The sequence below is a fragment of the Mauremys mutica genome, chromosome 16 (genome assembly GCF_020497125.1).
Source record: "Mauremys mutica isolate MM-2020 ecotype Southern chromosome 16, ASM2049712v1, whole genome shotgun sequence".
Classification (NCBI taxonomy): Eukaryota; Metazoa; Chordata; order Testudines; family Geoemydidae; genus Mauremys; species Mauremys mutica.
Window position 1 is genome coordinate 31,397,626 of NC_059087.1, and position 20,093 is coordinate 31,417,718.

The 20,093-nt window shown below is 48.1% G+C and overlaps 1 protein-coding gene across 5 annotated transcripts in view; it reads left to right on the plus strand.

Moving 5' to 3' along the window:
- NF2 (NF2, moesin-ezrin-radixin like (MERLIN) tumor suppressor) overlaps nucleotides 1-20,093 on the plus strand; it is a 98,705-nt gene that overhangs the window by 40,788 nt on the left and 37,824 nt on the right. For all 5 annotated transcript variants that reach the window (XM_044989755.1, XM_044989754.1, XM_044989753.1 and 2 more), the window contains exons 5-10: nucleotides 994-1,077; nucleotides 5,649-5,717; nucleotides 6,963-7,045; nucleotides 11,385-11,460; nucleotides 11,883-12,017; nucleotides 18,814-18,888. In XM_044989755.1, the coding sequence (XP_044845690.1) occupies nucleotides 994-1,077; nucleotides 5,649-5,717; nucleotides 6,963-7,045; nucleotides 11,385-11,460; nucleotides 11,883-12,017; nucleotides 18,814-18,888 (522 nt within the window). The remainder of the gene's footprint in view (nucleotides 1-993; nucleotides 1,078-5,648; nucleotides 5,718-6,962; nucleotides 7,046-11,384; nucleotides 11,461-11,882; nucleotides 12,018-18,813; nucleotides 18,889-20,093) is intronic.

The following is a 20,093-nucleotide window of genomic DNA, read 5'->3' on the forward strand; positions in this document are numbered from 1 at the left end:
GCTCAGTAGTTTTGCATGTGGAACTAAAGTTCTTCTCATGAATCCAGAGGTGGATTAAAGTTTCCCAGGGCCCTGGGCCACAGCAAGTAGGGGGCCTCTCCCCACCCCTTCCACTTGTGGCCCCACCCACAGCCTCACCCCTTTCTGCCTCTTCCCTGGGACCCCGCCCCTGTTCCATCCGGGGGTCTCCTCCCATTCTGCCAGCCCCACAGCCCATTTGCTCCTTTCTGGTCACCCCCATCCCCTGGTGACCCCAGGACAGGAGAAGCTCTGTCCCCGTGCCACAGCTTCCCCCACCACCCCTGCGCGTCTTCAGGGGACCAGGGTAGGGGTGTTGGAGTTTCTCCTTCCCTGCCCGCCCGGCGCTTCTGGAGAGTCAGATCAGGGGGCGGGGGGGGGGCTTCCCCTGGTGCCCGCGGCTTCTCCTGGGACAGGGTCGGGGCACTGGGGGCTTCCTATGCCAGGGACGGGGTCGGGTGTTGCTGGGGGGGGCTTCCCTCTCTGAGGGGCTTCTGCCGTGGGTGAGGTCGGGGAGGTTACTGGGGTCAGGAGATCCTAATCCCATGGCTTCTGCTGGGGACAGGGGTTGCTGGGGGGGGCTTCCCCCATCCCATGGCTTCTGCCGGGGACAGGGTAGGGGTGTGTGCTGGGGGGGCTTCCCCCATCCCGCGGCTTGTGCTGGGGACCTGGTCAGGGGTTGCAGGGGCTTCATCTGCCAGGTGGCAGAAGCCGGGGCGCCCGGGCCCTGTGGGTCCAGTGGCTAATCCGCCACTGCATGAATCCATCTGAAAACAGTGGTTTGTGGAAACCTGAGCCTGTTCCCCGAAGAGTGCCAGAGTTTGCATCAGCCAGACTTGTGCCCTGTCTGAGGAAAATCTTTAACTGGCTGGTTGGCAGCCCTAATTAAAACAAACTGCGGCCATCTACTGTGATGGTTGTGCCTTGCATAGCTCCACTAAAGCAATGTTATATCTCCTTTGCTGCTTTGCTCAGGTAAAGAAACAGATTTTAGATGAGAAGATCTACTGTCCTCCTGAGGCATCTGTGCTGCTGGCCTCCTATGCCGTCCAAGCCAAGGTAGGCACAGATGAATGATGGGAAATCTCCCATGAGCCCATTGATGTCCGAGTGATTCGATTTTATGTCCTCATGCCTTTTGAGGTGTCAGATGCTCAGTGATAGACCTTCATCTGCTGAGGAACTGGGGCGGTGCTAGATTTGTGCAGACTTGAGTGAATGGCAGGAATGCCAGCTTCATTGCCTTCTCTGTGCTAGTGACCCTTTGGTCCTTAGGATAGACCCTGCATCCCCTATTAGGAATTTGCAGCGAGGGCAGAGCTTATAAACTGCAGTACCCACACCAGCTGGTGTTGCTACAGGATCTGATAAGTCGTCATACCCAACCCCTGCTCTCTGCAGAAGCCATTCTACTCCCTGTTCTTCCACCTTTCAACTCTTCTTTCTGCCAAAGACCCTCCAGCTGGACTGCCACCATGGTATTCAAATAAACCCTCCATTGCTGGCACCAAGCCTTGCTTCAGATTTGTTGGGGTGAGGGAAATATAGTGAGGTGTTTTTCTTTCCTCTCTTCCTTTCTCTTAGACATCAGGTCATGGGTTCTCTTGTTACAGCTGGCCTGGCCAGATCACAGGTTCAGCAGTCATTGGGTTTCCTCCCTTTGAGTCAAATTCTTGTCTTGCATAATAAACCTGAATTGTGCTGGGGACCCATATGAAAGTGGCTAGCCGGGTGGAGAAGGGATCACAGAGTCAGAACTCAGAGCAACCACACCATCATTATTGAAACCTGCAGGCTGTAGTCATAGTTACAGCTTTCTACATGCCTACTAATCAGAGCTTTTGCCAAAGGAGTGGCCTGCCCCCTCCACCCACGTATGAGAGTGTGGATGTGGAGCAGTGCTTAGTGATACACTGGGCATAGAGACATCCTACTTCTCTCAAGCCATCCATGATGTTCCTCTTCTTTATGAACTGCAGTTGCAGAAGGGGGAATTTGTCTCACTGTCTTTGTAGAGCCAACACGTAACCCCTTGTCTTTTCCTACCTGTCTGGCACTTCGCCTGTTGTGTCATCCTACCCTTTGTTCAGACTACGTACCTCATTAGTGTTGTTACCTCTGCATAGTTGGGTGGCATTTGACATAAGTATATATTGATAAAAGTTTGGACTTATTAAAAAAAAGTGTAGGGCTTTTGGGTTTTATTTGTTTTATAACTAAAACATCTTGTCTCTGTTTTTAACAAAGTGTTATAATTTTATTTAGAGCAGTTACTAGCCAGGGAAATGGATCTTTTAAAAATATTTATTTGCTAAGAAGCATTGTACTGAATATTCATTCAGCACCCTTGTATTCAAGAGCATGAGCGAACATTTGGTTTGATTTCTCTCATTTCTTGTTTCATACAGAATATACATACAGGCTGTCTATACTACAGCTTATGTTGGAATAATTTGTCATTCAGAGGGGTGAATAAACTGCCCCCCCCCCCGAGTGACATAAATTACATGGACATAAGCGCTCATGTGGACAGTGCTATGTTGGCAGGAGAGCTTCTCCCACCGACATAGCTACCGCCGCTTGCAGAGGTGGTTTTTATTATGCCGACGGGAGAGCTCTCTCCCATTGGAATAGAGTGTCTTCACCAGATGTGCTGCAGCAGTGCAGCATGTATGTATGTGTAGACAAGCCCACAGTGACTCTTTCAATCACAAAAATAGTAGAACTGTTGAGTAAACACTCTGTGCTGTTAGTTTCCCAGCCACTTCAGCTACAGTTCACATGCTCAATGCTAGGCTGAAGTTAGGCAAGACATATGTGATCTTTTCACTGTACCCTCTCTCCTGCCCCAGCCACTTCTGCAGTTCCTCTATTGACCACATGCATATTAACATACTATTGAATTGTGCTTGGTGTTTAGTTGTTTGTAAGGTGCAGCATGGTTTTAAGCAGGATTTCCTACCTCTGAATTGTGATATTCTATGGAATCACAAGAGGGCAGCAAAAAATCCCCCTTGATTTTCAACATCTTAATCCTAGTGCTTCCATGACTGCTTCCTCTAGTGACCGCACCACTGTCATCTACTGGCTGAGCAGAAGCTGGCTTACTTCCTGCAGTTGGGCTGGTGCTGGTCAGAGCTAGGAAGAGAGAAATTTTTGACTGCTGGTCTCTCACCTGATAAACTGTGGGACAGTGGCCTCTAGAGGTAGGGATGAAGCCACTAAGAGGCATTTCCCTAATGATCAGCTGTTTGTTGTAAGCAGGTGCTTAACAGCAATGCAGACCGATGCATTTACATTTGATTTCACTGATTGACAAGTGCATGTTTGTGTTGCTGTTTTACCTTTATCTATAATAACAATGTAGCCATCAGGGACATAAAATATGTCTTTAATTCCAAGAATGAACAGAGTAGTATTACAAATACTGTGAATTTTTCCCTCCAGTGTTGCTTTCAAATCACCTTCACTATTTTCAAATGTTGTTATAGTCTTCAGTTTTAAATAGTAAGCATTAGGACAGAATCTATTGGAAAAATACATCCCTGCTGAAAACAATAAAATCAGAGATTTTCCTATTTTTTTCAATGCGAGTCATTCAGACTCTAAGCCCGTTGAGTCTCTCTGATGTTGTAGGATTCCTGCAAGAGTTATTTTGTCCCTATTTGTTTTTATTTTTTTCCTAAATAAATAATGCATTGCATTCATATTCAAAATATTAATGTACACAGATTTATACAGTACAATATAAACCAGATGTCTGAGTGATATAAAGACAATCTCAGAGTATAAACACAAATATTAATCATATAGTTCAATTAACAAGAACTAAATTGCCATGACAGTTTTTGAGTTATAATTAAATTGGAAGTTTTTTTAATATGTTTGCCAAATCACTTGAACCAATATATCCTGCAGTATTTCGGCCATTTGTTGATTTTCATTTTTGAATAATTAATGTTCTCATCCAGAGTTGCTCCCTGCACACACATTCCTTTGGGATGTGGTGACATCCTTGACCGTACTAAAATCACATAATCCACACATTGTCTTAGGTCCCCATGATAGATCACAACCTAAAATAATCATATTAATACTATTTATCATTTTTTTCCAACCAGAAATAATTTATTTTCTGCCTGTCCAAGTTTATAGGAGTTGTTTTCCCTCCCAACTCCTGCATTTTTATTATTTCCCAGTTTGACATGTGTTCAGTAGATCCATATATGCAGCCTGTTTTTGAGAAGCACTGAGCTATGATTGAAGCCAGTGGGGAGTTGCCAGGTGCTCAGCACCTCTCAGGATCAGGCCAGTGGTATCTTTGTTGTATTAATTTATGTCTGTGTTGGCTCTAAATCAGTAATTCCATCTTTAATCTCCAGTTGTATGAGATGTTGACTGTTTTGCTGCTGAGGGGTTATATGTACAGATTGCTGATTCTGAGCTCTGGTGTTTGTTAGTGTATGTCGTCACAGCTCAGGCATTAAATGAAGGCTGATTTGGAATGTCTCTTGACTTCCTATTGTTGCTGTGTTTTATTATTTGTCTGTCTTGTAACAATTGCTACTGTTTGTTTTTTCCAAGCAAGAAAGAGAGATGAAGGGCATTTTCATCATGAAATGACTGACTTAGGGAAATGGTGTCCTGTCTTTAATTGGATGATGCTGTATTGTGACTCTTGCATTGAGAGATGAATTAAAATCAAAGTATTTCCTGTACATATCACTTGTAAATCATCTCCTTTCAGTCAACTGACTCATTTCAGGCGCTGTGACTTGGCCATTACATGCCCTGCGTACTGTGCAGGAGGAACGTTGAGTTTCACACACACTGCAGAGATATTCAGTTTTTGAATCTTTAACCGATTCACTTTATATCTGAAGTGGTGGTTTTGCCAATTTCATTTTATATGAAGCTTGAAATAATTTATAATCTAAACTAGTGTGAATAATTATTGAGCACACTTTTCAAATAAGAATAGTATTTTCTGACCTAATTTAAGTAATAGAACTTCTGGCAGTGGGACAAACTCCTGTCTGAGAACTGTCCATTGAAATCTCTCTTTAAAACTTCTGGCAGTGGGACAAACTCCTGTCCATTGAAATCTCTCTTTAAAAAATGTTCCTAACGTTAAATTTATTAAATAGGACACTGAGAGGTGACTGAAAGGGGGTGCCAGCTGCATCAAATGACTTGCTGCTCTTGGTCCATGCCACAAAAACCATTGATGCAACTTGACCCCTTGTGGACAGCCTAGCTTAGAGGTCAAAGTCTGAATAGCTATGAAGAGCAAACTCCCCTCTTGCTGCTAGAAGGAGACCCTGGAGGACAGGGCTGAGGCCCATTGAGGGGTGTTTGCTGTACTACTGTCCAGCTGCTCTGGAGATGAAAGAAGGTAGTTGGTCTCCAGGCCTGCACCATACAGCAGCACTAACATCACAAAGAAAACATATGGGGCTGACACACTGGCCAATGTGTATTGTGTACTCTACTCTCTCACAGTGGTTATTTTAAGGGTGTGTGATATTGAGTTCAAATTCAAGAGTGTAGATGGTTTCTATCTCATCTTCAGACATAGTCTCTGTGCGTTGTTGCCATCTTAAACATGCAGTGTTTGCGTTTCTTTTCAGTATGGTGATTACGATCCCACTGTTCATCAGCGTGGCTTCTTAGCTCAAGAGGAGTTGCTTCCAAAACAGGTAAGGAGTTCAACCAGGCAGAATCCTAAATTTGTTGCAGGGTCTCTAGGACTTACTGGCATCTTCTGTAGAATATTCCTGTAGGACTACCTACAAAAGCCACAACGGTAAATTATTTTCTCTCGATCAAAGCTCCCTTATTGAGGCAAGTGATACAATGTGCCATGCCCCTTGGCCACAAATGGTCACCTGGTAAAGCTGTACCAGAACAGCAGCCTACAGAACTTCTACCAGCAGAAGGTATAGAAACACCACCCCCTCACCGAATGACATTAGCTATGCCAACAGAAGCACTCATCTGTCGGCATAGAATCATAGAATACCAGGGTTGGAAAGGACCTCAGGAGGTCATGTAATCCAACCCCCTGCTCAAAGCAAGACCAATCCCCAGACAGATTTTTTTCCCCAGATTCCTAAATAGCCCCCTCAAGGATTGAACTCACAACCCTGGGCTTAGCAGGCCAATGCTCAAACCACTGAGCTAGCCCTCCCCCTGCATCTACACTGCGGGATTTGGTAGCATAGCTCTGGGTATGCCTATGTTGCAACGGGGAGCGAGCCTCCCAGTCTGTGTGGCCAGACTCTTGCTAGCGGGGCTTGAGTTGGAGCACTAAAAGTAGCAGTGTGGAGATTGTGGCTCGGGCTCTCAAGCCCACATGACCGTCGAGGCTTGAGAGCCTGAGCTCCAGTCCAAGCCACAGCATCCATGCTGCTGTTTTTAGCATGAACCCCACTAGGAAAAGTCTCTCTCCCCAGGCAGGGAGGCTCCTTCCCAGCTGCAGTGTAGCTGTTCTCTCTGTGGCTGGCAGAGGGACATAGCTATATCCACAGAACTTTGTAGTGTAAACCTGGCCATACTGAATGAGGAAACCTTAATCTGTATCTAGAATATTTTAATAAATATGAAAGTGAATGTTTTCTGCCCACTGGCTTTTGCCAGAATAGCAGCTGCATTCTGCAGGTGTCCTGGTGTTGGCTTGCGGGTGGTTGGAGTGTGGTGTGCTCAGGAAGGCTAACTGAGAGCTGATTAATGAGAGCATAGAGTTGATCGTAGCTTAGTCACGAGGGAGTTGGAAAGGCCTATGAACTGGAGATTAGATGTTAGGGTTGGGATGGTGTATGTGAGGGGACAAGAAGGGCATTTTGAGCTTGAGGCTCCCTGTTTCTGGCTCATTCATCAGGTGATGAGTCAAAGCCACAGGTAGGACACTGTGAGTTGAGGATTTCTCTGCCTGTCTTTCCCAGGTAATTAACCTGTACCAGATGACTCCAGAAATGTGGGAGGAAAGAATAACAGCCTGGTATGCAGAACATCGAGGCAGGGCAAGGTGAGTGTCTGTTAAGTTGGGCTATTGACTGGTGTAAATTCTCTAGCCCCTCTGTGAGCTGTCAGAGAGTGAATAGGGACTCTAAGATCCCTAGCAGGCTATGGACGAGTTCTGCTAAAAGAGCACTTCTGGTAGGTCAAGCTCAGGTCTCTGCCAAATTCACAGCCATGAAAAATGCATTACGGACCATGAAATCTGATCTCTTCCCCTCCCCGCCCTCATGAAATCGTGTCTTTTGTGTGCTTTTACCCTATACTATACTATTCACTGTACAAGTGCTGGAGGAACTGACTAGGGGCCGTGCTCCTCCTGACCTGCTGCTTACAAACAGATAAGAATTGGTAGAGGAAGTAGAAGTGGGTGGAGACCTAGGCAGCAGTGACCATGAGATGGTTGAGTTCAGGATCCTGACAAAAGGAAGAAAGGAGAGTAGCAAAATACGGACCCTGGACTTCAGAAAAGCAGACTTAGGGAACTGATGGGCAGGATCCCCTGGGAAGCTAATATGAGGGGGAAAGGAGTCCAGGAGAGCTGGCTGTATTTTAAAGAAGCCTTATTGAGGGCGCAGGAACAAACCATCCTGATGTGCAAAAAGAATAGCAAATATGGCAGGCGACCAGTTTGGCTTAACAGAGAAATCTTCAATGAGATTAAACACACAAAGGAAGCTTACAAGAAGTGGAAACTTGTACAGATGACTAGGAAAGAGTATAAAAATATTGCTCGAGCATTCAGGGGTGTAATCAGGAAGGCCAAGGCACAATTGGAGTTGCAGCTAGCAAGGGATGTAAAGGGTTACAAGAAGGGTTTCTACACGTATGTTAGCAACAAGAAGGTGGTCAGGGAAAGTGTGGAACCCTTACTGAATGAGGGAGGCAACACAGTGACAGAGGATGTGGAAAAAGCTGAAGTACTCAGTCCTTTTTTTTTTTTTTTTTGCCTCAGTCTTCAGAGACAAGGTCAGCTCCCAGAGTGCTGCACTGGGCAGCACAGCATGGGGTGGAGGTGACTAGCCCTCTGTGGTGAAAGAACAGGTTAAGGACTATTTAGAAAAGCTGAACAGGCACAAGTCCATGGGTCCAGATCTAATGCATCTGAGGGTGCTGAGGGAGTTGGCTGATGTGATTGCAGAGCCATTGGCCATTATCTTTGAAAATTCATGGCGATTGGGAGAGGTCCTGGATGATTGGAAAAAGGCAAATATAGTGCCTATATTTAAAAAAGGGAAGAAAGAGAACCCGGAGAACTTCAGACTGGTCAGCCTCACTTCAGTCCCTGGCAAAATCATGGAGCAAGTCCTCAAGGAATCCATTTTGAAGCACTTGGACAAGAGGAAGATGATCAGGAACAGTCAGCACGGATTCACCAAGGGCAAATCATGCCTGACTAACCTAATTGCCTTCTATGAGGCGATAACTGGGTCTGTTGATATGGGGAAAGCAGTGGATGTGATATATCTTGACTTTAGCAAAGCTTTTGATACAGTCTCCCACAGTATTCTTGCCAGCAAGTTAAACAAGTATGGATTAGATGAATGGACTATAAGGTGGATAGAAAGCTGGCTAGATTGTCGGGCTCAATGAGTAGTGATCGACAGCTTGACATCTAGTTGGCAGCCGGTATCAAGCAGAGTGCCCCAGGGGTTGGTCCTGGGGCTGGTTTTGTTCAACGTCTTTAATGATCTGGATGATGGGATGAATTGCAGTCTTAGCAAGTTCGCAGATGACACTAAGATGGGAGGAGAGGTAGATAACGCTGGAGGGTAGGGATAGGGTCCACAGTGACCTAGACAAATTGGAGGATTGGGCCAAAAGAAATCTGATGAGGTTCAACAAAGACAAGTGCAGAGTCCTACACTTAGGAAGGAAGAATCCCATGCACTGCTACAGGCTGGGGACCGACTGGCTAAGCAGCAGTTCTGCAGAAAAGGACCTGGGGATTACAGTGGAGAAGAAGCTGGATATGAGTCAGCAGGGCGCCCTTGTTGCCAAGAAGGCCAATGGCATATTGGGCTGTATTAGTAGGAGCATTGCCAGCAGATTGAGGGAAGTGATTATTCCCCTCTATTCGGCACTGGTGAGGCCACACCTGGAGTACTGCGTCCAGCTTTGCTCCCCCCACTACAAAGGTATGTGAGTCCAGCGAAGGGCAACGGAAATGATTAGTGGGCTGGGGCACATGACTTATGAGGAGAGGCTGAGGGACCTGGGGTTATTTAGTCTAGAGAAGAATGAGGGGGGATTTGATAGCAGCCTTCAACTACCTGAAGGGGGGTTCCAAACAGGATGGAGCTTGGCTGTTCTCAGTGGTGGCAGGTGACAGAACAAGGAGTAATGGTCTCAAGTTGCAGTGGGGGAGGTCTACGTTGGATATTAGGAAACACTATTTCACTAGGAGGGTGGTGAAACACAGGAATGGGTTACCTAGGGAGGTGGTGGAATCTCCATCCTTAGAGGTTTTTAAGGCCCAGCTTGACAAAGCCCTGGCTGGGATGATTTAGTTGGGGTTGGTCTTGCTTTGAGCAGAGGATTGGACTAGATGCCTCCTGAGGTCCCTTCCAATCCTAATATTCTATGATTTCATGGGGGAGACCAGCGTTTTTCAAATTGGGCGTCCTGACCCAAAAGGGAGTTGCAAGGGGGTCACAAGGTTATTTTAGGCAGGGGTCACAGTATTGCTGCCCTGGCTTCTGTGTTGCCTTCAGAGCTGGGTGGCCAGAAAGTGGTGGCTGTTGGCCGGGCGCTGAGCTCTGAAAGCAGCGCTCTACGAGCAGCAGCACAGAAGTAAGGATGGCATTGTATGGTATTGCTACCCTTACTTCTGTGCTGCTGCCTTCCGAGCTGGGAGGCTAGAGAGTGGTGGCTGCTGACTGAGGGCTCAGCTCTGCAGGCAGCAACACAGAAGTAAGGGTGGCAATAGCATACCATACCATCCTTACTTCTGGGCTGCTGCTGGCGGTGGCTCTGCCTTCAGAGCTGGGCTCCCAGCCAGCAGCTGCCGCTCTCTAGCTGCCCAGCTCTGAAGGCAGCACTACCACCAGCAGCAGCGCAGAAGTAAGGGTAGAAGTACAGCAAACCCCCCTACAGTAACTTTGAGGCACCCCACAACTCCTTTTTGCGTCAGGACCCCGACAATTCCAAAACCATGAAATTTCAAATTTAAATAGCTGAAAACATGAAATTTACTATTTTAAAAATCCTATGGTTGTGAATTTGACCAAAATGGACCGTGAATTTGGTAGGGCTCTATTCATGCTGGATAGTGAAAAGGAAGAGACTATGGAAGAGTGATCTGAATTACAAATACTGTATTGTGGGGAGGGGGAAAAGTGTGAACAGTGGTGTTCTGGATCAGCCCTTTGGACTAGAAGTCAATTTAGCAAGGCAACCTCCCTCTTTCTAGGCTGCCAGCACAGTGGAGATAATGCTTACAACAAAGAACGTGTCTACACAGTTTTTTGTGCAATACAACTATCTCAGCTAGATGATTTTTTTCTACCAAAATTGTTAAATCAGTACACCCTTAGTGTGGATGCAGTTATATCTGTACAAGGCACCTACATAGCAATATAGATTATACCCCTTCCCCTACCGGAATAAGATATACCAGCATACGCACCATTATATCAATAGAACTGCAGCAACGTGAGAGTGTTTGTACCATTGTCGTTATGAGTATGGCTAGTGTGGTACAATTTTGTACGTAGACAAGTCTTAAAGGAGCAGTTGGAGAGAGCTTTTACCACTCCTAGTGCCCCCTGCTGGCCTGTCATAATAGTATGTTGATGAGATTCCAGTGGGAGGCTTTGGAATGCCACTGCAGCAGGGCCATGCATGTGGTAGGGCGTGGCATCACTCCTGCTGCTGAGCTACTGAAATGACTGTTGAGATGGGAGTGATGCTCAGTGGGCAGGAGAGAGAAATAGGAGTCTGGATTCGTGAGATTTCACTCACTTAATGATTCCTTGTACCACAAGCTAGTATGGGTAGTTATACCCTAACTGGACAATACACTTCTCCTTGGGGATGAGCAAAAAGCAAGAGATGTCTGAAACACACAAACTGAGTCTGTTCAAGGGATTGGGGTAGAGACAAGGCCTGAAACATTGCATCCTCTGTTCTGTCATTAATAGACATTAGGATGCAGGTAAGCTGCAAACTGGGATTTGCTGGGGATCTTTATCGATCCTGCTGGTAAACAGAGACTTGACCCTTGCAATAGAGACAGTCCTGGCTCCAGTGCGTTACATGCCTGCAAGGCTTAGAAGGCACCTTTCCCCCCCCCCCCCCCCCCCCGTCTCTCTTCCTGTCTGTAACTTTGGCCTGTATTTACCTGACAGAGATGAAGCTGAAATGGAATATTTGAAGATCGCTCAGGATTTGGAGATGTATGGAGTAAACTACTTTGCAATTAGGGTGAGTTCAGAGTTTGGGTCATGTTTTCAAGGCATCTTGAGTCCATTGTGTGTCTGGGGCAGGGGAAGAGGCATTTGAGAGGGATAGTCCTAGTGTTAAAGGTCCCCTTGCCAACTTGTCTTGAGCCTACTGTGTGGAACTCAATGCTGGCTGCACTCCCACAGTATTTCACCTGTGGGCGGGGGGGAGGAGGAGGCAGTGGATAAGCTGCTGCCAGAAGCCTCCCAAGAGGATGAGTGAATGAGTCACTACTGCAGTGCATTATGCCTGGGAAGCAGGATCCCCTCTGGGATAGTTGGTACTGCATCCCTGGTCAGGGCTGGATGAAACTAGTAGAATGTAACCATTTGTGTCAGATCCTCCTTAAATCTTCCTGCTTCAAATGGAAATGGTGTGTTCTGCTCTGTTCTTCCCTCCTGTAGAATAAGAAGGGCACTGAGCTGTTGCTTGGGGTTGATGCACTGGGGCTTCACATCTACGACCCAGAAAACAGGCTGACCCCCAAAATCTCTTTTCCATGGAATGAGATCCGGAATATCTCTTACAGTGATAAGGAGGTAGGGCACCTTTATCCTATGTACAAATACCAATAGGAATGCAATAACAAATCAGAGGGACTTCTCTGATCTCCTGTTTCACTTGCACTTGCTCTCACAGTCACAGCCAAAGCTGTCTCAGTCTTTCCAATAGAACCCTTTATTCCCAGGCTTTTGTATGTTTTTTGAAAGCAGGCATTCCAGAGCTCAGCCCAGGAGCTATCTTTTTTTTTTTTTTTTTTTTTAGAGCCCTCTGTTTAACCATTTTAAAAAGAAAATTACCCCTAGTGTGCACAGCTCAGCCAGCTGAAAGTTCAGAAGATGAGAATCTTGTCTTACTATGAATATGCCCTGGCATTGTGAAGTATAATTAAATGCATTCCTGGTAAGAAATGCTGTTGGCTCTCACTGCTTCATTATAGTACTCTGAGCTTCCAAACTTTCAGACTGCCAGGCTCAGTGCAACAGATTGAATCTTTTCTTGGTGTCAAGTAGTGTAGGCCCAACACCTATGGTCGGTTTTGATTAAACTGTTTATGTGAATAGGAATCAGGACTGGTACTACCATTTAGGCCAACTAGGCGGTTGCCTAGGGAGCCAACATTTGGGGGCGCCAAAAAGCGGTGCCCCTATTTTTTTTTAAAGCCTTTCAGTGGCCGCTGCGCTGGGAGGGAGAGGGAGTCTGAGCTGCCGGCAGGCAGCCCACGGGTTCCCCTGGGTCAGCGCGCCGCCGGCGGCAGCCAGCCCAGGAGTTCCCACAGCAGGGCTTCTGGAGCAGAGGTGAGCTGGGGTGGGGAGGTGCCAGACGGCTCCCGGGGGGGGGAGAGGAGCTGCTGCTGGGGGGGGGGGTGCCTCAGGGCGGGGGGGGAGCTGCCGTGGGGGATGGGGGGCGCCTCAGGGCGGAGCTGCCGCAGGGCTTGGGGGGGGGGCGGGGGCGCAAGGTGGCAGTTTCTCCTAGGGTGCGAAACTTCCTTGCACCGGCCCTGATAGGAATGACTTCCTGAATAGTTGTAATCCAAACACCAACACCACTAAGACTAGAATAATGGCTTGGCTACACTTGCAAGTTACAGCGCAATAAAGAAGCCACGGGCTCCCTAGCTCATTCCCCATCCACAGGGGCAAGGCACGTAGAGCCCTCTGACTCTGCGGCTACAGCGCTGCTGGTACTCCACCTTGGCGAGTGGAATAACGTTTGCGGCGTCCCCCTGGAGCACCGTGGTGCCAGTGTGGACGACCTGTCCTGTTAATGCGCTCTGATCGGCCTCCAGAAGTGTCCCACAATGCCTGTTTTAGCCACTCTGGTCATCACTTTGAACTCTACTGCCCTGCCCTCAGGTGACCAACCCTCAGACTTGCTCTCTAAATTCTATGGGAATTTTGAAAATCCCCTTCCTGTTTGCTCAGTCACGCGTGGAGTGCTCTCAGCGAATCTTTCCAGGTGACCATGCCTCCACGCGCCAGGCGATCCCCAGTATGGAGCAGTGGCGAGGTGCTGGACCCCATCAGTGTTTGGGGAGAGGAAGCTGTCCAGTCCCAGCTGTGCTACAGCGGTAGGAATTACGATACCTTTGGGCAGATATCAAGGGACATGATGGAAAGGGGCCATGACTGGGACGCTCTGCAGTGCAGGGCTAAAGTAAAGGAGCTGTGGAATGCCTACTGCAAAGCCTGTGAGGCAAACAACTGCTCTGGTGCTGCCCCCATGACCACCTGTTTCTACAAAGAGCTGGATGTGATACTTGGGGGCAACCCGACCTCCACTCTGAGTACCACCATGGACACTTCAGAGCCCAGTTCAACAAGGCAGGAGGAGGAGGAGGAGCAAAGCGGGAGCAAGTGTGCTGAGGCAGAGGAAGGCACCCCAGGATCCCTAGATGCATGCAGCCAGGAGCTGTTCTCAAGCCAGGAGGAAGGTAGCCAGTTGCGGCAGCCAGTGCTTGGGGAAGGACAAACACCAGAGGAGGTTCCCGGTAAGCAGCTTTTATTTTGGGAAGGAAGTTACTCGGTGGGGGCTCTTAGGGCGAAGAGGATTGGGGCTGCATGCATGCCTAGATAGGGCACTGATGTGCTCTCACATCGCAGTAATCGGCCTCAGTGATTTCTTCAAAGGTCTCATCCAAAACTTGGGCAATCCACTTGTGTGGGTTTCTCAGGAGAGCCACTGTGGTCCTTGCCCCAGTAAGGCTAACTTGTCTGTGCCACTGTGCTGTGAGGGGCGGGGGGACCATTGCTGCACACAGGCAAGCTGCATATGGGCCAGGGTGGAAGCCGCATTGCAGTAGAAGACCCTCCCTTGCTTCCGAGGTCACTCTCAGCAGCGAGATATCTTCCAGGACGAACTCCTGTGGAAAATGTGAGGACAGTGTTCAGTATAGGGGCCCCCTGCTGCTGTTGGCTCTCCCCATGGCACAGAAACCCAGAGAACAGTACAGTCGTGAAACAATCAGTCACGCTTGACCCTTTGCTTACCATTTTGGGGCTCCCGTGGGTTTATGTGTGCTTGCTTTGGGATGGGCAAATCATGCTATTGTGTAGACTGTGCTTGCCTTTAAGTACAGAGGAATCATTGCTCTGTCTGGTGTGAACAATGCTGCCTCTGTAAAGTGTTGCATTTTGCCTTTACAGATGCAACCTTGAGATCTCAGCTGTCCATGTTATCACTGGCCAAAAGACTCCAAAGAATCAAAAAGAGGCCACGTAGAAGCAAGGAAGACATGTTGCATGAAGTAATGCAGCATTCAAGTAATGAAAATCAAAAAGTGCAGGAGTTGCAGGAGAGTGAAAGGAGGATTCACCAGCAGAACGAGGAGTGCTGGCATAAAAGTGTGGTGCTCCAGCAGAAAAGCATGGATCGGCTGATAAGCATAATGGAGCGCCAAGCAGACTCTATCCAGGCACTCGTAGCCATGCAGGCGGAACGCTACTGCGCCCCCCCCCCCCACAGCCCTTGTCCCAAAACTTTCCCTTGTGCCCCCATTTCACCTCCAACCCACTTTCCCCAATATCTGGGTTCTTACCGCCACCAGCTGCCTCCAACACCTGTAGCTTCACCACCCAGACCTGAAATCTATGACCCTTACCCACTGCACTCAACCCCCATCACCATGCAGTATAGCCATCCTGAAGTGCAGCACTCATTGCACAGCGCTCCAGATGGGACATACACAAATCTGTGATCGTACCGTTCCCCACTCCATCCCCTTGTCCTTCCTGTTTCCCAAGCAGCTGTTTCTTTTAAATAAATAAATGGATTTTTTGACTTTGAAAACATTCATTATTATTGCATAAAGTAAAAGATACCTTAGCCCAGGAAAGAAACAGGCACTGCAAGGCAGCTTAGGAAACATAGATTCCTACTAACATTGGAACCACTGCACTTCACTACCGTGCAGGGCACCAGACATTACTGGTGACTTTCAGCGTCAAATTGCTCCCTCAAGGCATCCCTAATCCTTGCAGTCCCGCGCTGGGCCCCTCTAATAGCCCTGCTCTCTGGCTGTTCAGATTCAGCCTCCAGGTGTTGAACCTCCAAGTTCCATGCCTGAGTGAATCGTTCATCCTTCCCATCACAAATGTTATGGAGGGTACAGCACGTGGATATAACTGCGGAGATGCTGTCATCGGCCAGGTCCAGCTTCCCATACAGAGAGAGCTAGTGGCCCTTTAAACAGCTAGAAGCACACTCCACAGTCATTCTGCACCGGCTCAGCCTGTTGAACTACTCCTTGCTGCTATCAAGGCTCCCTGTGTAGGGTTTCATGAGCCACGGCATTAAAGGGTAAGTGGGGTCTCCAAGGATCACAATGGGCATTTCGACTTCCCCTACGGTGATCTTCTGGTCTGGGAAAAAAGTCCCAGCTTGCAGCTTCCTGAACAGGCCAAAAGATGCGTGCGTCATGCACCGTTCCGGGCCAGCCTGCATTAATGTTAATGAAATGCCCACGGTGATCCACAAGTGCTTGGAGAACCATAGAGAAATACCCCTTCTGATTACTGAACTCGGAGGCTAGGTGGGCTGGTGCCAGAATTGGAATATGCGTGCCATCTATTGCCCCTCCACAGTTAGGGAAACCCATTTGTGCAAAGCCATCCACAATGTCCTGCACGTTACCCAGAGTCTTCTTAGCAGGATGCGATTAATGGCCCTGCAAACTTGCATCAACACGATTCCAATGGTTGACTTTCCTACTCCAAACTGGTTAGCGACCGATTGGTAGCTGTCTGGAGTTGCCAGCTTCCAGATTGCAATAGCCACCCACTTCTCCACTGTCAGGGCAGCTCTCAATCTCACGTCCTTGCGCCACAGGATGGGGGCGAACTCCTCACATTGTCCCACGAAAGTGGCCTTTTCTCATCCGAAAACTCTGCAGCCACTGCTTATCATCCCAGACTTGCATGACAATGTGATCCCACCACTCAGTGCTTGTTTCCCAAGCCCAAAAGTGGCGTTTCACGGTGCTGATCATGTCTGTGAATGCCACAAGTAGTTGTGTCGTATGCGTTACTTGAGTCGCAATCCTCGTCGGAGCCCTCATTGTCACTTTGGATCCTAAGGAATAACTCGACTGCCAAACGTGACGTGTTGGCGAGACTCGACAGTATACTCCTCAGCAGTTCGGGCTGTATTCCCACAGACCGAAAAGGAAGACTGAGCATGCAGTACAAAAAACGTTGAAAGATGGCGCCAAATGTGTATGGAAGCACAGGGAATGCTGGGATGCAAACCGATGCATCACGGGGCGTTGGGACAAGACCCAAAATGCCCTGCCCCCTTCCCATAAGCCACAGCGCCGGAATGGGAAGAGGTGCTCTGTGGGATAGCCACCCATAATGCACCGCTCCCAATGCTGCTGCAAGTGCCACCAATGTGGCCACGCCAGTGCGCAAGCAGCGGTCAGTGTGGTCAGGCTGCGCTCTCCGAAGGCGGGTTTAACTCACAGCGCTCTACAGCTGCAAGTGTAGCCAGGCCCATAGGAGGTAACATTGACTATAGAAAGTGAAAATGACCAATTGCTTGTCCAGTCTGAGGTAATTGCACAAAGGAAACTAGCTACCTTCATGATAGTAAACAAATTAGCTGTTTAATTTCTGTTTTATTTTTAATTTAAAGATATTTGATGAGGGCAAAAAGCTAAAGATTTCTCACTTCAGCTGAGTTTATGCATGTTTTTCTTAAGTAATAAGCGCATAATTTAATCTTTTTTTTTTTAAAGAATTAAAACTCAAGCTCTGCATAATGTAGAGCAACAGCCCAAGCACATCAGTTTGTCTTAACACTCTTTTCTGCCCATACCCAGGTCAGTGCAGTGCAAGCTCCCTGATCATGCGTTACTCTAGGACTCTGAGGCTGAAGCAGCTGCAAGTAGGCCTGGGCGTAATAGATCTTTCTCCTGGGGGAAGGCACTGTCATCTTCTATCATGTCAACAATCCTTGTAATAAAATGACCACAAACTGATCTGACATGATAGTAAGCAGGCTTAATAGCAGTGAATGACAGCTATATTGACACAGTGGAGGTGTTTAATCTATTTTAACAATGATCAACTGTGTATGTGGAACTGGTATTACTCTGGAACCTGGGGTAGAGGGCGGGCCTGGATTCCCCCCAAACCTCCCAATTCCTGATCTGACACAGGAGGTTCCACCAGAGGGGAAGGTCTCTGGGCTGTTCCCCGACCCACATGGTGAATCAGCAGAAACTGCAGGGATTGTTCTTACTCTTTTTTTTCCCCCATACTGGCCAGTGATGAGGTTATCTGAGTGAACAGCAGATTTGAGCCACGAAAGTGGCCAAACTGAGGGCTACTGTGAATCTCGGAGGCAAGCAAAATCCACCAATAAGCGCAGGACCCACCAAGGTAGAGGAGGAACTTTATCACTAATATATCTATAAATAAAAAACATGGACTCTGTTGGAGTTAAAATCCAAAGAAATTCATGCACATCAGCCTATGTGAAAGACTGTTTGCTGATGCCGTTTACCTAAAGTGGCTCCGGGGTGGCAGCGGCACACACCAGGGCCACGGCAGGCTCCCTGCATGCCTGCCCTGGCCCCACGCTGTGCCACTCCAGGAAGCGCTGTGGCCCCTGGGGGAGGAGGGGCAGAGGGCTCTGCGTGCGCTGCCCTTGCCGCCCCTTCAGGTACCTCCCCCGAAGCTCCCATTGGCCACGGTTCCCCGTTCCCAGCCAATGGGAGCCCCGGGGGGGGCGGTGCCTGGAGGCAAGGGCAATGGACGGAGTCCTCTGCCCCCCTGCCCAGGGGCCGCAGGGAAGTGGTGCTGGCTGTTTCTGAGAGAGGCGCGTGGCCTGCAGTGCCACGGGGGGCAATCCCACGGGCCGGGTCCAAAGCCCTGAGGGACTGGATCCGGCCCATGTGTTGTTTGCCCACCCCTGCTGTATTCTGATGGGTCACAATTGTTTTTAATCCTCCCTGTTCTTAGTTCCCCATATCCTGCTGGACAGAAGCACCTCGTCTTTGGTTGGAAGGGTGGGTAAACAACCCCATCCAAGACCTGTGAGTTGGTCATCAGAGAGCACTTGCTGAGCAGACAGGAATCACTCTCTCCTCTTGCAGCTTAAGGACATTGCTTCTGGAAGCACTTGAGCTTTCATGATGGGGAACAGCAGTTCTTGATTGCTTTTGATCCTAGCTGGCCTGTTTGGCAGGAAGCCATGAGGACTGCTCTCAGGCTTGGTTATCCAGCACTCCATTGACCTGCTCTTAGCCAGCATGCTGTGAAATTCTTTCTGCTACCCTGTTTTGTTCTAGGCTCTGAGTTTGATAACTTTTTTTTTCTTTTTCTCTCTTTTCAGTTTACAATTAAGCCACTGGACAAAAAGATCGATGTCTTTAAATTCAATTCATCAAAGCTGCGTGTGAATAAGCTGGTAAGTTCACAGGCACAGTGATTTTATTGTCTGCAGCAGTGGCTCTTGAGGAAGTCTCTGTAGGCAATGTGAGGCAATGTTCTTTCAGGGTTTTCCTTATTCACACATCTTGACTACTGTCAGAGGTAACACACCTGACTTGAGGGACTGCAGGTCTGATCCAATGTTTTGGATCCAGTCAAGAATTTATGGCCTCTGAGAGAGGGTGGGGGAAGAGTCAAGCTCCTTCATGGAATTTCTCCCCATCTCTTCCATTGATCCCCTTTTTTGAGCCTTTTGGTTACATCTGCCCTGCACTGTAAATAAAACATTCTTCTCATCTCCTTCATTCCCCGAATGTCCTTTTGCTTCTCCTGGGCTTCCCCTGCTGCTCTGCTGATGTTTCAGGATGATTGCAGTGTCTAATAGAAAACACTAACTGGTCTGGGCTCACTCAGTATTGAGCTTTTATTGGGACACATCCCTTGAGTCATGACAAGTGGTTGTCTGAAGAGGAGAGACTAACTCGGATCCATTGCATTCATGTTACTTATGGCCATTTATGCAAGGTGGAAAAAAAAAGTCACTCACTTTAGACATTCGTGTCTTTTTTGACTCTAAAGTTTACAGCCAGAAAACCACATCATAAATCTAGAGCCAGATTTTCAAAATTGCTCGGTAGCCAACAGTGCTTGTTGAGGCATCCAGACTAGTAACCAGACTTTCAACAGCACTCTGCATCAAGAGAACAATAAGAGCTGCTGGCTCTTGAAAATCTGACCCAGAATCTGTAATACCCAGATGATCTCTCTAGAGGAGTATATTTTGGGTTCTTTTGGGGGTAGGCAGAGGGATTTCTGTCCTGACTCTGCCAACATAGTCTGCCCTCCACCTAGTCTCAGGAAAGGTACTGTTACCTTACCAAGGCGCAGGGCCTAATCCTTGGGCCTTATACTTACTGTACTCTCCTCAGTCTCACAATGGTATAGCTCCACTGACTTCACTGTACTGAGGCCCTTAGAGATGAGTCTGAGGAAGGTTATAGAGTTTTCACCTACCCCTTAGCTTTTTCCTACCATTCTTCCCACCACTGTCAATTTCAGATCATCCTCCTCCTCCTCTGCCCCAGGGGCTAGAATCAACTACATTGCTCCACAAGCTGTGCAACAGGCATGGCTGAAGGCCTCCAGCAAGGCTGTGATCCTGCCTCAGGCTGGTTGGAGTAA